The 15,072-nt window shown below is 36.7% G+C and overlaps 1 protein-coding gene across 3 annotated transcripts in view; it reads right to left on the bottom strand.

Annotated features, from left to right (window-relative positions):
* The window catches only part of IGF2BP3 (insulin like growth factor 2 mRNA binding protein 3), a 121,891-nt gene that overhangs the window by 34,249 nt on the left and 72,570 nt on the right, over positions 1 to 15,072 (bottom strand). For all 3 annotated transcript variants that reach the window (XM_074367346.1, XM_074367344.1, XM_074367345.1), the window contains exons 4-5: positions 5,085 to 5,136; positions 4,928 to 4,991 (exon numbers count right to left, since the gene is read on the bottom strand). In XM_074367346.1, the coding sequence (XP_074223447.1) occupies positions 4,928 to 4,991; positions 5,085 to 5,136 (116 nt within the window). The remainder of the gene's footprint in view (positions 1 to 4,927; positions 4,992 to 5,084; positions 5,137 to 15,072) is intronic.

The following is a 15,072-nucleotide window of genomic DNA, read 5'->3' as shown; positions in this document are numbered from 1 at the left end:
TGAGACAGAGAATAAATAATTTATCTCAAGGATGAGGGAGAAAGAAATGAGACCCAGAGAAGTTAAACTTATCCAATGGTCCACAGATACGGATCTGAAAAACAGGTGGACTAGAGACCAGAATGCTAACCCAGCTTGAACAGTAAGTAAGCCATGTAACCGTGCAAAGGCCATGTCGTTGTTTGGCATTCGTAGCCTCCTCACCTACGAAACTAGAAGATTAGATATGGGCCCTCTCAACTCTAACCTGCATGTCTCAAATCTCCTCTTTCTTACGTCTAGACCTCACTGCTGTATATCCCATAGGTCCTAACAAAATGAGGCTGTAAATTACTGTAAAAGTCATACCATTGTGCTTTCTCTTGTACCAAGAATAAGAGGATGAGACACACAATTCAGCAATAATTACCGGAAGCCTGATCACACCACTGCAGGAATCCATTTCAACAAAACAATTACAGACAAAGCCTACGCATTTACCCACTAAGGAACTTCATTTCTAAACTAGTTCCAAAAGGAAAAAAAAAAAAAAAAAAAACACCAACCTGCAAAAACCAAAACAAAAAACTGCCAACAGCCTATATGTCCAGTAGAGGCCTAGACAGAGACTGTGGGGCGAATCAAATATCACATAGAGATTAACTCTACAGAATGATCTTTGGTATTTTAAAAGTTGTAGTGTGTGGGACAAAGTCTGCCAAATTTGATGGAAAACTTAACAGCGGTTATCTCTAAACAGCAGAAAGGGCAAGAAATTCCTTGACCTCACTGCTTGGCCTATTTTTCCTTTTTCCAGAGTAAATCTATTTACATAATTTTCAAAGTTTAAGGGTAAATATCCTCCCTTTAGCGATCAGCCAAGTTGTGTCAAACACTTCTAGCCACAACTGTGTGAACCTGACACAGATCCACCTGAAAAGATCTGCAATAATAGCTTCAAAAAATCAACTATATTCCCATTTCCCAACAAAAAAATAAACATCAGAAATAAGTACCCTAAAAAATAAAGTTTAAGAACTAAATACCTACAAATTCTAAAGGGTTATTTCTTTGTCACACACTACAAATCTTCCAATGACTAATATCTGTCTTTGTGCTACAGGAGCATCCCCGGAAGATGGAAGGAAGGAAATAGGTGTTCCAGAAACCCAAGTCTCTCACATCCAGGAACAAGAAATACTACATATATACTTCTGGCTTTAATAATTTTTTTGAAGTTTTCATTATTTTTACTCATTTATTTTAATAAATCAATAATTTGAGGCTTAAGGCTAAAACAAAGGTATATATTTCCTAGTAATATGTGTACTATTAACCTTAAGATTTTTCCTAGCCACAAGGTGGCAGGAATTTCCATGTTAAATTCTGTCTTAGAGAAATAGCCTTATTGAGGAATCCCCTTAAAGTTGTCATTCATAGAGCTTTAAGTAACAAGAGGCTTTTGAACTAAGTCCCTAACTTCTGATTATCAGTAGCCAATCATTTTCTGAAATGAAGTATCCTGCACAAAAACAGGGTGTTATCAAAAGCAATGAGAAATGCATAATAGCTGCTAGCTTAGGAGCTCTCATACCTTTTAGATATTACGATAAGTGTTTGAGGTACTGTCAGCCTCCTTCAACAGCCTCAGTGAGCTAAGGACTATAATTATTCCCATCTTCCAGACAGGGCTGAATTATGACAGATTAACTTGACCAGAGTCACAGCTATAAAAGGGGCACAGGGAATCCATTCCTTGGAACTGGACTATGGAACACACCCTCTTAACTTCCATGCTCCACTCACATCTGCACAAGCACATTCCAGTTACACAGATTCTCAAGAAATGATTACTTTAAAAAATAAAGGAAAAAGTAATGTCATCTTAGTCCTCATTACCTAAAGAAGGGAGCTTTGGATGGCTGCCAAGGAAAGAGCACGAAGATACCACGCCAGGGTAGTTTAGGCAGCAGACAGGCATTCCAGACCGAGAGCAAGCTTGCAGGGTTCAGTGGAGCAAGTTCTGGACGGACCAGCCTCCCCAGCTCAAGCCACTTCCAGCTGCACTACAGGCAGCTCAGAACCAATGGGTTGAATAAGAGTTATTATTTACCAGGTGCCAGGCCAGTTGATAAGACCATTGTCTATAAATATGGGCATACATGTTAGTTCTTGTCAACTCTCATTCTGTAGCTGAGAAAACTGAAGCTCAGAGAGGTCAAGATTACAGTCAGAGCTGCCTGACTCCATGGTCCAATGCCTCTTAAATAAAATTGATTCTCCTCAAAGAATAATATACTCTGCATCCTTTTAGATGCAATTTTCACAGTATTATACACAGAACTGATTTGTCCATTCTTTAAATCTATTAACTTTCTCTGAATACCCATTTGTTTTCTAATTCTCTTTGATCTTTGGATTTCTGAGGGGGAGAAAACCCAATTTCTTACAAGGAAACTCAACTTGGGCAGGCATTAAATCAAGTATTCCCTCTCCCAATACTCCTTCACCACTGGGAGGTACATCCTTGAGCACAGAGGCTGTACCTTTATTCACTGGTAACTTTTGGTCAATAGCTGTTACTCAATAAATGTAAATAAACTGACTCTTAGAACAAAGGATGTGATGACTATTTCCCTCACTGAAACACCCAATTTATTTGTTTAGATTATGCAATTACCAAAGCTACAAATTCCCAACAGTCTTTCCTCCCTCCTTGTGATAAACAGGACCCTGTCAATCTCCAATGACCACCAGGAAGTACTGAAGTGTCTCCACACTCAGCTTGCTGTCATGTTAGGATTATTTTCAGCAGTTAATTCTGCCTTGACCAGCAGCCTACCCTGCCTGCCCCTTGTACTTTTAATGCTTTGGGGATTTTTTTTAAGTGGGCAGGGGGTGCTAAATGTCAACCTGTCCCTATTAAAGTTCACTTTAAGTCTCTTCAAAGTTGTGTAGGTGTGTCTCCAACACGCGTTCTCCCACACGACTACAGAACATTAACTTCGTCATTTTCCCTCTTACCTAGCTAGCCTCACATCAATTACCAAATCAGGCAATTAGAACAGGCCACTTGACAATCTCCAGATATCCTTGGGTTTATCATGCTATCCCGTATCTTCCATCTAACAGAGAGTTAACTCTACCAAGTATCTATTAAAGGTCTTTGTAAAGACTGAAACATGTAAATGAATGGAGCCTCTGCATTCCCACTGCTCACTTTTGCCCCCAACCTACTTGGGGTATAAAACATGAAATTTCCTTATATGATATTGTCTGAACAATAAAGTTTGTAAGAAATACGTTTATCTGGCAAATCATACCACAGCTTCTATAATGTCCTCAGATAAACTGTTAACATTTTTAAAATGAATGAAGGATACAAACAGAATGAAAAACAGAGTAGTTTAAAATACATTGAATCTTATATTAAAACATTAAAAGTAAATCTGAAGTCTCGATCACGCAAAGTGAAATGAACATAATTAGACAGATGCTACTTATCACCTACTTGATGGGCAGTCTGATAAAGCCCAGTGTTAGGGAGCAGTAAGGAGAAATGGACTCACACAGTGCTGGTGGGAATTTAAACTAGTTCAAGATCTATGAAGGGTAATTCATCAATATCCAACAAAGTTTTTTAAATGCACATAAATTTTGATTCAGCAAATCTACTTCTAGGAATTTACCCTACAGCTATACTCACACACATAGAAAATGACTGCAGAAAGGGATTCACTATGTCATTGCTCGTAACTGCAACAGACCAAAATATCCAATCTGGGACTAAGTCAACTCATATCCATAGAATTAAGTTATATCCAACTTGAAGAGATATATTTATATGTATAAAAATACTCAAATGTTATGGTCTCGTTTGTGTAAAAAGGAGAAAGAATCCACACATATATTAGTCTTCATATGGTTATCTCCGAGGAAGGGAACAAGGTAATTGGGGAACAATACTAGGACAAAGATTTGCACTACATGCATCTTCAGACCTTTAAAATTCATAAGCATGTGAATATTACCAACTTAAAAAGTAAAGTTCCACCTGTGTTATGCGAATTTCCATCTCCTTCCCAGCCCTATCTTTCTTTTCCTAGTCCCTCCATGTGTGGGTACTGCCTTTGGTAACCTCACTGTATTCCCACTCTTGCTGCTGGTTTTGCCTTTCCCCTTTAGGGCTCAGGGTCAGCGAGCATGGTCTTTTCCTTTCATCTTCCCTACACAGAGGACAGTCTGTTCCTGCCTGCACTTTAGCTGGAGGTGGTTAAGACTTCCACGGTCTGCTGACACTCGGCACTGTGCTGCTGGGCACTATGCCACTGATCTATCAAAAGCAGCATTTGTGGGACCCTCATTTCCCCTTTCTAGTGGCTGTTCATTAGATCGCCCCCAAGCCTACAGAATTACCTTTTCCTAGAGGAGATTTTTTTGATCTATGAAATTTTGCCTGTTTGTTGCATTGAAATATATTTTTTCTACCAAATTACAGTAATCCAATGTCTGCACACTCAAATGACAATGGTAATCATTAAAACATCGTTGAACAAGAAAACTTAACATTTAAGACTGCCGTTAATTTAACACATGATCAACTTACCAGCTTTGGATAAAACAGCAGCAATATATGTATCATACCAATAAGAAGGAAAAAAACAAGTCTTTATGTGATTTGGCAGTGATACCCAGGCCCCGAGCTTTTTGCCAATATGATAATAATTCAGCTTCATACTTTATCACTCTATTATTGGTATTAAAGATACACTGAAAATGTAATAAAACTTAAACCAATGCAGTTTCTTATTAGACATTCAAACTTAAAAAGAACTGCAAGGTCAGACTTTGCAAAATAAAGTTTATGTCTGCTACCCACCAGCCCAAAATGTAAGTACTATATTTAACCTAGTTACTGCATAGAGATAAAAGGTTTCAAACTGCTTACTGTCTAGCTTGGTCCTTGCTGGAATAGGTTACATTTACGACTGCAGTTTCCGAGTCAGTGTTCACTAGAGGAAGAGAAAAATGAAGAGAAAAAAAGATTAGTTTTCTTTCTACCTTCTTCCTTTTACAAATTTGAAAGCAATTGAGAAGACATGTACCTTGCTCACAGCTTTCCACCACTCCATACTGGACTAGTAAACTATCCAGCACCTATCAGGAGGGGGAGAGAAAATTATAAATTTTCAGTTTCCCATGTTATTAGCAAGGACAGAAATATGCTTTAAAATCACAAAGTATTGTGATGGAAATGAGCCACAAAAAATTAACTGGGGTTTGGGACTACAGAAGTGAGTGAAGGGCCCCACGGAGAGCATCTGGTAGGTCCTTCTCTCCTGCCTATCTTGAGTCTTCTAACTTCAAGCTCATTTAACCAAGAAGTAAAGGGGCTCAGCTGAAGTGTTCAGAGCTACCGCTGCTGGCTCCTGAGGCTGCATGACAAAGCAGCATATAGTTCTCATGCACACATCAACACATCGACTTACTTCCTCCTTTCCTAGCAAATCACGAGACAAGGGCTCGTTAAGTTTTATCTTTAAAATGTTCCTTTTCAAAGAACTTCCTTGTCCAGCTACAATTGATATATCAGAACAGACTACTCTCAAGGCAGGACAGCAAAATAAATCATAAGAAAGATATTCTACCCAGAGTCTTGACTAAAGACTAACCTAAGTGGTTTATCAATACTTGGACAGTAAAAAATATAAAAAGAACATTTCTAAGAAAATACAAAAAGTGAACATTTCTAGTCTACAGTGAGTTGGAAAATGTACAATTTGAAACTATCTTCCCTTAGCTGCATTATTTCAGATACATGTTATTCTAATGAGAGGCTATTAAAATTGTCAGTAAATTTTATTAGAGTATCAACTTCAGTTGTCTATGTCAGTATAAACCAAATTCAACTACCCTTCATTTTCAAGAACTGTAACAAGTTTTTCTTGAAAAGTAAAACAAAATGAGCTTCTATTAATTTATAGGAAAACACTTACTCATCAACTTTATTGCAAAATTTGAAGGACAGTCCCTTGAGAATGTTTTCTGGCCCCCAGAACACAATAAACCATTAAGAAACACACTAAATAAATTTCTTTTTTTTTCTTTTTCTTTTTTTCTAAATAAATTTCTATGGTAATTTCCTACTAAAGTTAAACATTCCTTTAGAAGAAATTGCTTAATCTTAGTGGGACCTTTCAGGTTTTTACTTGGTCTGTTGAGTCCAGGTTGATATCTATAGCAAGGTTTGTCTGGAGATGAACTTTTAATTTTTTTCTATTTTAAATAAGGTTAACACCTATTTGTAAATGGAATGGTTAGTATTTTCATCATTAAGTTCTGACATGGTGAATTTCCTTTGGGTGGGGCCTACCAGTAAAAGCCCACTGATCTTTACCTCAAATTATAGCTACTGTTAAATCATAAAGCTTAATTTTTTATTTTTAATTCAGAACACTTAACTGGCTACATAAAATTTCACTTTTCTGTCTCAGCCATTAGAATGCACGCTCCACGTGAACAGGAATTTTTTACTCACTATACTAACCCCAGCACCTAAAATATATAGGTACAAAAAAAGACATTCAAAAATTTCATAAGCTAAGTGACTACTTCTCAGGAGGAAATGCTAGTATAGCTTATTAGGAACGGCACTCTTCATAACAGCGCTCACCTGTTTTAGATGTAAATTTGCCGTGCATGTAATGTTGATCATATTATATTTTATAAAGGCCAAAAAATAGGAAATCTTTCACAATGCCATCCAAATAGATACTATGCAATGTGTAATGCCTTAAATTTTTTTAAGCAGCAATCTACCTATATTTTTAAAACTAAAAGAAAAATTTAATACAAAAAAAGTTTTACATGTAAATTTATAGACTTCTAACAAGGTATTTAATTCATTCAATCTTAAATAATTAGAGCAGCAGGAAAGGTACATCTACCATTTAAAATTTAGTTTTCAAATGAAAGCCACTCTAATAGTAGAGCTTTATAGACACTTGGATATCTTGAAGGGCAGGGGGCACAGAGGAGTGTGGAGACATAGGAGGAGGAAGGTAGGAAGTAGGGGGTGATTGCCAATTTAATATGTTAATTAAATAAACATCATTTGTAATTCTTCCTAAAAGCAATTTGTTCACTAAATACATTAGTCTCCACGTAGTTTAGCTTATACCACGTTAACTTTTACTACTATAAACACTACAAAAATTAAATACTATGACTTGTAAACAATGCTGACTAAACCTGCAAAAATGCTAATGAAACTAATGTTCTCCAAAAGGCCCAATGGCAAAGTGACATATAAATTATATATGTATTTATATATATAACACACAAATATACACATATTTATATGTCTATGATACATATATATACACAGACATAAATGATACAAGTAAAATTTTTTAACTTAAATTGAGGAAATATACATCAAATTTTTTACTGCATGTATCATATAAAGTTAAATTTATGTTCAAAACAAAAGTTGCTTGTAAGAGTTACACATTCTATTCCTAAATAATAAATGCTGCTGGCTGTCAACTATCCCATGTGTAAAATCTCAAAAAATTACCAACTACAATCCTATATGCTAAAAATGATGTATTTTATTGTATGAAAATTATACTTCAATAAATCTGACTCTAAAAACAAAACAAAACAAAACAAAAACCCTATACTCCCTAAAAAAAAATAAGTCAAGTATCAATCTTGGTACCCAGTTGAGAACAAATTAATAACATAACGATTTTTACCTAGACATCATAAATGGATTTCAATGGGTTTTTGATGTCATATCTCTGAAGCTTTATGCGGGTAATCACAATTGAGAGATGGGAGAAGAACTGTCAATAGCCCAGTCAGATAGAAGAACTGTCAATAGCCCAAATCCCAAAAGGGTCTCCAACCCCCAAATGATTGAGCAATGCTATAGTAACCAGATTTCCTTCACTCTATTAAGTAGGCGTTTGTCTGACTGTGCTGTCAGGCAGAACTACTAAACTGTACCACGCCGCTCCAACGCACCGCACTCTCAGAGTACGTACGTACAACTTATGCTTGATAAGTTCTGACGTTTTGACTCATCCTGCATTAACCAGGAAGACAGGATAAATGTTTTTATCTGTCACATAAACCGCCTACCCCTAGCTTCTTGTCTCCTCTCACTTACTAGAACATCTTGTATTTTCTACATCTCCCATCTATCTCAGCCACAAGGGTTTCTTTTAAGAAGTTTTGTTTAAAAGTTAAAGAAAAAACAAAAATACTTCCACTACGCTTTTCCAACATTTTCACAAATTTCTTAACAAACCCAAATTTTTATTCCTAACTGAATTTATTTTACTCAAGCAAGAAAGGAAACATTTCTCTAGGCTTGGAAAGTTCAAATTTCACCTGGAGGAGAAAGAAGATATCTAGGCAAATTAAAGCCTCAGAGGAAATGTCTTGCTGGAATTCATCCTTTTATATATTTAGGACTTAAAAAGCTCAAATGTTCAACTTAAAAAAAGTTTTTTGTAATTATTATTATTTTTAGAGGAGGTGCCGGGGATTGAACCCAGGACCTTGTGCATTCTAAGTATGTGCTCTACCACTGAGCTCTCCCTCCCTCCCCCTCAATGTTTTCTTTTTTTAAACGTTCATCCAAAAGTAGAAATAGCAAAGAAAGGATCACATGATAAATGCAAAGACCATCACTTTCCTTAAGATAGAGTAAGTAAGATCATTCATAATAAAGTGGAAACAATCAAAATGTCCATCGACTGATGCATGTATAAACAAACTGTGGTACAGCCATACAATGGAGAACCATTTGACTGCAAAAAGGAATGGAATACTGACACATGCTGCATGGATAAACCTTGAAAACTTAAGCGAAAGAACTCAGTCACAAAAGGCCCCGTATCACATATGACATGTCCATTGTAGGGAACGCTACAGAGACAGAGTAAACTAGTGCTTACACAGGGCTGGGGACAGTGGAAGGGTGAAGGGTGACAGCTATCAGCTTTTTTCTGAGGTGATGAAATGTTCTTCAGTTGACTGTGATGATGGTTGTACCTATCTGTTAACATTCTAAAAAGCCACTGAACTGTACTCTTTAACGAGTGAATTATATGCCACGTGAATTTTATCTCAATAAAACTGTTAAAAATAACTAAGATCAGTATTATTCGATAATGGCCTCATTTTTTAAAATCTTACAGTATCACTGAAGCACAGTGAACTGCAAAAAATTTGATCAGTTTTGCCATTACATATACACTCATGAAACCATCATAATTAAGATAACGGTTTCTTCTCGCCCCTCTTCAATCAAGTAGCCTAGTTTATTCACACAAGGAATGCCAAATAAAGAACTGAAAAACTATCTTTGTACCTTACACATGGTCAGACTTCCTCTCCCACAGAAGCCCCACCTCAACTCCCAACAAAACTAGCTATATTTCAGCTGACCCTCTATGGGCATGGAGTAATTCAGGCTGTGCAGGTTTATCTACTGCTGATGACTTATTCTTTATACCCACTGCTCAGGTCCCATCACCTCTGAATTATCTGAACCATGTGTCTAAATGACATCCTTGCCTCCAGCCCACCACCCCATGGCTATTCTCCTGCCAAAAGTTGCCATTCTTTAGTGTCTTCAAAATGCCAAACTTCCACACGGTGTAGGAGGTCATCGATGATCTGGTATTGCCTACCCCTCCCATCATCGTCAATACACAAAGAACAATCCTACACTGCATGTCCCAATAGCATTTCTAATAAATACTGGTACAAACTTCAAATACAAAATAATTTTTAAAGATATCTCCCTTAGTATCAATTTGTCTAAACTGCTGCCATTAAGATTACTTGGATAACATTCAAACCATTCCCTGACACCAAACTCTGAAAGACTTTCAACTCAAGAAGGACAACGTACACAGACCAGGTCACTGACAACCTCACAAGCCATGTTGCACATCATCTTCATCACTGATAAACCCCAGAGGGAATCTCAGCCTCCAGCTGGACCTTACAGTTGGAACTAACACATGGACCTTCCAGTGTCAGAGGTCTCACAGCTTTCTAGCCATCCTCAACTTTTACAAGTTAGCTCCTCTGACAAGGGGAGGAGACTATAATTTAGCATTCCATAAAATCACATGATCAGAGCAACTAAGAGAGAGAATATTTCAAGTTAGCATCCACCCAAACAGATCTCAAAGTCACAGAGGAAGATGAGTACCAGGAGGAACCTTATTCAAGCAATGCTTGAGATCTGACATCTCTGCCCAAGGCCAATACTGAGGCCATTTTTCTCTGTTACTGCCCTTTACGGTAAGTGGCAACACCATCTACAATTATGTCTGCCAGAAAACTTGCATTCAGCCTCGATAACTGCACCTGCATCTCCCTCAAGCTCCCCAATAGTCCACCTACCTATTGCTGCCTCCTACCTATTGCTCTGGGCCAGCCAGCGCTTTCTTTTGCCACCACACCAGACCAAGCCTCCATCATCTCTCTCTGGACTACTACATGTTCCTAAATTGTCTTCCCATACTCATTTTTGTTTCCACTTATTTATTCTCTTAACAGCTAGATCTGCGTTGTGCAGTGTGATAGCCACTGGCTGGCTACCTGTGGCAACACTACCTACAGCTGTGTATGCCGGAAACTTGGCTAATCCACATCTGAGATGTGCTTAAGTGTAAAACAAGCACTAGATTCTGAAGCCTTAGTACAATAAATATAAAATCTCAATTCAAAAAATACTGATTGCTTTTTAAAATTGAAACATTTTAGACATATTGGGTTAAGTAAAATATTATTAGTTTTTACCTGTTTTCTACTTCTTTTTTTTTTTTAAGTTTTTAACATGACTACTAGAAAGTTTTAAATCATGTAAGTGGCCTGCACTATTTTTCTGTTGGACAGTACTGGGCTAGACTGATGTTTAAAAGCTGAGCTAATCAACTCACATCCTACTACAAATTCTAAGAGCTTCCCTCTGTACTGGGGATAGGCTCCTAATCCCTAGCAGGTGCCCTCAGGGCCCTGTGTGACCAGCCCCGTCATCTAACCTTCCCACTGCATTGGCCTTTTTTTAGTGATAAATTATGGGTGATAACATTTACACGCTTTCTAGTAGCAGCACTGCCCCAAATACTTAATCTATTTTAACTTATTTAATCCATACAATCCTGAGAGGTAACATCCCATTTTATAGATGGGTAAATGACAGCATGGGGAAGTTACATAGTATTGGAACTTGGATGGATGAGTAAGTGACGGAGAAACGACTTAAACTCCAGCTGTCAGATTCCAGAGCTCATACCCATACCTGGTCAAGCAGATTGCCTCATTTTCCTCTACAATTAAAATAAAATGTAATGGTACAGACTGAAAGCGGTTCAATCCTTACTTTGCTGGAAGATCAAAACCTTTCTTTAGTAGGCCAAGAACTTTATCAACCCCCAGGGTCAGGAAGCTTCCCCACCCATGTTCCAAGTGCTGAACACTGTATTTTTATGTACCTCAACCAAATGGAGATATTAACCAGCATTAACTTATTCTACATTTTACTAACAGAAATACTGGTAAAAACACTCTAAGTAATATAAAGTTAGGGTCCCTTTTGACTAGGTACTAACTTCCAAACTGGTTACCTCTTCCAAATGCTAAAAGAAACCACCATCAGTTTGGGGGCTCTCTAGGTATTTTTAGAAGTATGTGTGTCACATGAAAAATATGATCAAAATCATTAGACAATAAGGAAACGCAAATCAAAACCACAATGAGATACCACTTCATACTCACTAGAACGGCTGTAACTTTACAGCAAGTCTTGGCAAGGATGTGGAAAACTTAGAACCCTCACATATTGCTGAGAGGAATGTAAAATAGTGCAGCCTCTATAGAAAACAGTACGGCCGTTCCTCAAATAAATAAAAAATAGAATTACTGTACGATCCAACAATTCCACTTCTGCACATACACCTGGAAGAATTGAAAGCAGGGTCTCAAGTAGATTTTGTATACCTATGTTCACAGTAGCATTATTCACAATCACTAAAAGGCAGAAGCAGACCATCCCAGGTCCTAGCATCTTACCCACTGCCCCTATTAAAGCTTATTTAAAAATAAAAAACATCTCAAGACGAAAGGGGTTGGTTCCAAAGTAAATAGTGTTAAAAAAAAAAAAAAACTAGTCCTTCAGATGTGCACTAGATATTCAGCTGGGTTCTATGGGCCTTATAATAAAATATCTGTAACTGATGAATGGATAAACAGTATATGGTGTACTCATATACTGGAATATTGTTCAGCCATAAAAAGGAATCAAGTACATACTATAAACATGGATGCACCTTGAGATTATGCTTAGGTAAAGAGGCTACATATTGTTTAATTCCATTTACATGAAATATCCAGGACAGGCAAATGCATAGAGACAAAGAGTAATGTTTCCCAGGAGCTGTGAAGAGGCTAGAAGGGAGGAAGGGCAGTGACTATTAATTCTGTGGGTTGCCTTTTTGGAATAATGAAAATGTTCCAGAATTAGACAGTGGTGACAATTCCCAACCTCGTGAATACACTAAAAAAAAAACTGAATTGTATACTTTAAAAAGGTGAATTTCAGCACAGTACTAGACGCCTTAGCTACAGCATTCAAGAAAAAGAAATAAAAGGGATCTGAATTGGAAAAGAAGAGGTAAAATTGTCACTATATGCAGATAACATGATACTGTATATAGAAAACCCTAAAGATGCCACACAAGAACTACTAGAGCTGATCAATGAATTCAGCAAGGTAGCAGGAAACAAGATTAACATACAGAAATCTGTGGCATTTCTTTACACTAACAATGAACTATCAGAAAGGGAAAGTAAAAAAAAAAAAAATTCTTTTAAAATTGCATCAAAAAAATAAAATACTTAGGAATAAGCCTGACCAAAGAGATGAAATACTTATATGCTGAGAACTATAAAACATTGATAAAGGAAACTGAAGATGATTCAAAGAAATGGAAAGATATCCCATGCTCTTGGATTGGAAGAATTAGTAATAGTTAAAATAACCATACTACCCAAAGCAATCTACAGATATAATGTGATCCCTATCAAAATACCCATGACAGGAGAGTAGCAGAGGGCATGCTTAGCTTGCATGAGGTCCTGGGTTCAACCCCCAGTACATCCTGTAAAAATAAATACATAAACCTAATTACCTACCCCCAACAAAAAAAAAAAAAAGAAAGAAAGAAAGAAAGAAAAGAAAGAAGAGAAAGAAAAGAAAGAAAAGAAAAGAAAAGAAAAGAAAAGAAAAGAAAAGAAAAGAAAAGAAAACAACTCTTTAATTACTTATGACATTTTTCACAGAACTAGAACAAATAATCCTAAATTTATATGGAACCACAAAAGACCCAGAATTGGCAAAGTAATCCTGAGGAAAAAGAACAGAGCTGGAGACATAACTCTTCCATACTTCAGACAATACTACAAAGCTATAGTAATCAAAACAGCATGATATTGGCACAAAAACATGGATCAATGGAACAAAATAGAGAGCCCAGAAATAAACCCACACACTTATGATCAATTAATCTTTGACAAAGGAGGCCAAGAATATACAGCGGAGAAAAGATAGTCTCTTCAGCTAGTGGTGCTGGGAAAGCTGGACAGCCACATATAAATCAATGAAGTTGGAATACTCCCTCACACTACACACAAAAATAAACTCAGAATGGCTTAAGACTTAAATATAAGACATGACACCATGAAGCTCTTAGAAGATTACATATGCAAACATTCTCTGACATAAATCATAGAGATGTTTTCTTAGGTCAGTCTCCCAAGGCAATAGAAATAAAAGCAAAAATAAGCAAGTGGGGCCTAATTAAACTTGAAAGCTTTTGCACAGCAAAAGAAACCATAAACAAAATGAAAAGACTGAACTGGGAGAAATTATTTCCAAATACAACCGACAATGGCTTAATTTCCAAAATACACAAACAGTCATACAACTTAGTAACAAAAACAAAACAAAACGAAAAAACCAACCCAATAAAAAAATGGGCAGAAAAACCTACATACACATTTCTCCAGTGAAGACATACAGATGGCCAAGAGGTATATGAAAAAAGGCTCAACATTGCTAATTATTAGAGAAATGCAAATCAAAACTACAATGACGTATCACCTCACACTAGTCAGAATGGCCATCACTAAAAAGTCTACAAATAAATGCTGGAGAGGGTGTGGAGAAAAGGGTACACTTCTACACTGTTGGTGAGAATGTAAACTGGTACAGCCACTATAAAAAACAGTATGGAAGTTCCTCAGAAAACTAAAACTAAATTTGCCATATGATCCAGCAATCCCACTCCTGGGCATATATCTGGAGGAAACTCTAATTTGAAAAGGCACACGCACCCCAGTATTCACAGTGGCACTATTTACAATAGCCAGGACATGAAAACAACCCAAATGCCAATCAACAGATGAATAGATAAAGAAATGGTAGTATATATACAATGGAATACTACTCATCCATTAAAAAGAATTAAACAATGCCATTCGCAGCAACATGGATGGACCTAGAGATTACCATACTAAGTGAAGTCAGCCAGAGAAAGACAAATATTTATGCTAACACTTATATGTGGAACCTAGAATAGTGCAAATGAACTTATTTACAAAACAAACAATCTCACAGACTTAGAAACCAAACTTATGGTTACCGAAGGGGAAGTTGGGGAGGGATAAATTGGGAGTATGGGATTAACAGATAAACACTATTATATATAAAATAGATAAACAAGGATTTACTATATAGCACAGGGAACTGTATTCAATATCCTGTAATAAACCATAATGGAAAAGAATCCGAAAAAGAATACATACATGTATAACTGAATCACTTTACTGTATGCCAGAAACTAACACAATGCTGTAAATCAACTATACCTCAATTTAAAAAGGATAAAAAATAAAAATATGAATTTTATGGTATATCAACTATAGCTCAATTTTCCGAAAAAGAGAATGTTTAAGACATAACAGGATATAAACTTATACAGACAACATGGCTCAACCATGTAG

This window comes from Camelus bactrianus, chromosome 7 (genome assembly GCF_048773025.1).
Source record: "Camelus bactrianus isolate YW-2024 breed Bactrian camel chromosome 7, ASM4877302v1, whole genome shotgun sequence".
Taxonomy (NCBI): domain Eukaryota; kingdom Metazoa; phylum Chordata; class Mammalia; order Artiodactyla; family Camelidae; genus Camelus; species Camelus bactrianus.
Note: the sequence above shows the minus strand (reverse complement) of the source record. Positions and strands in the feature narration are given on the sequence as shown.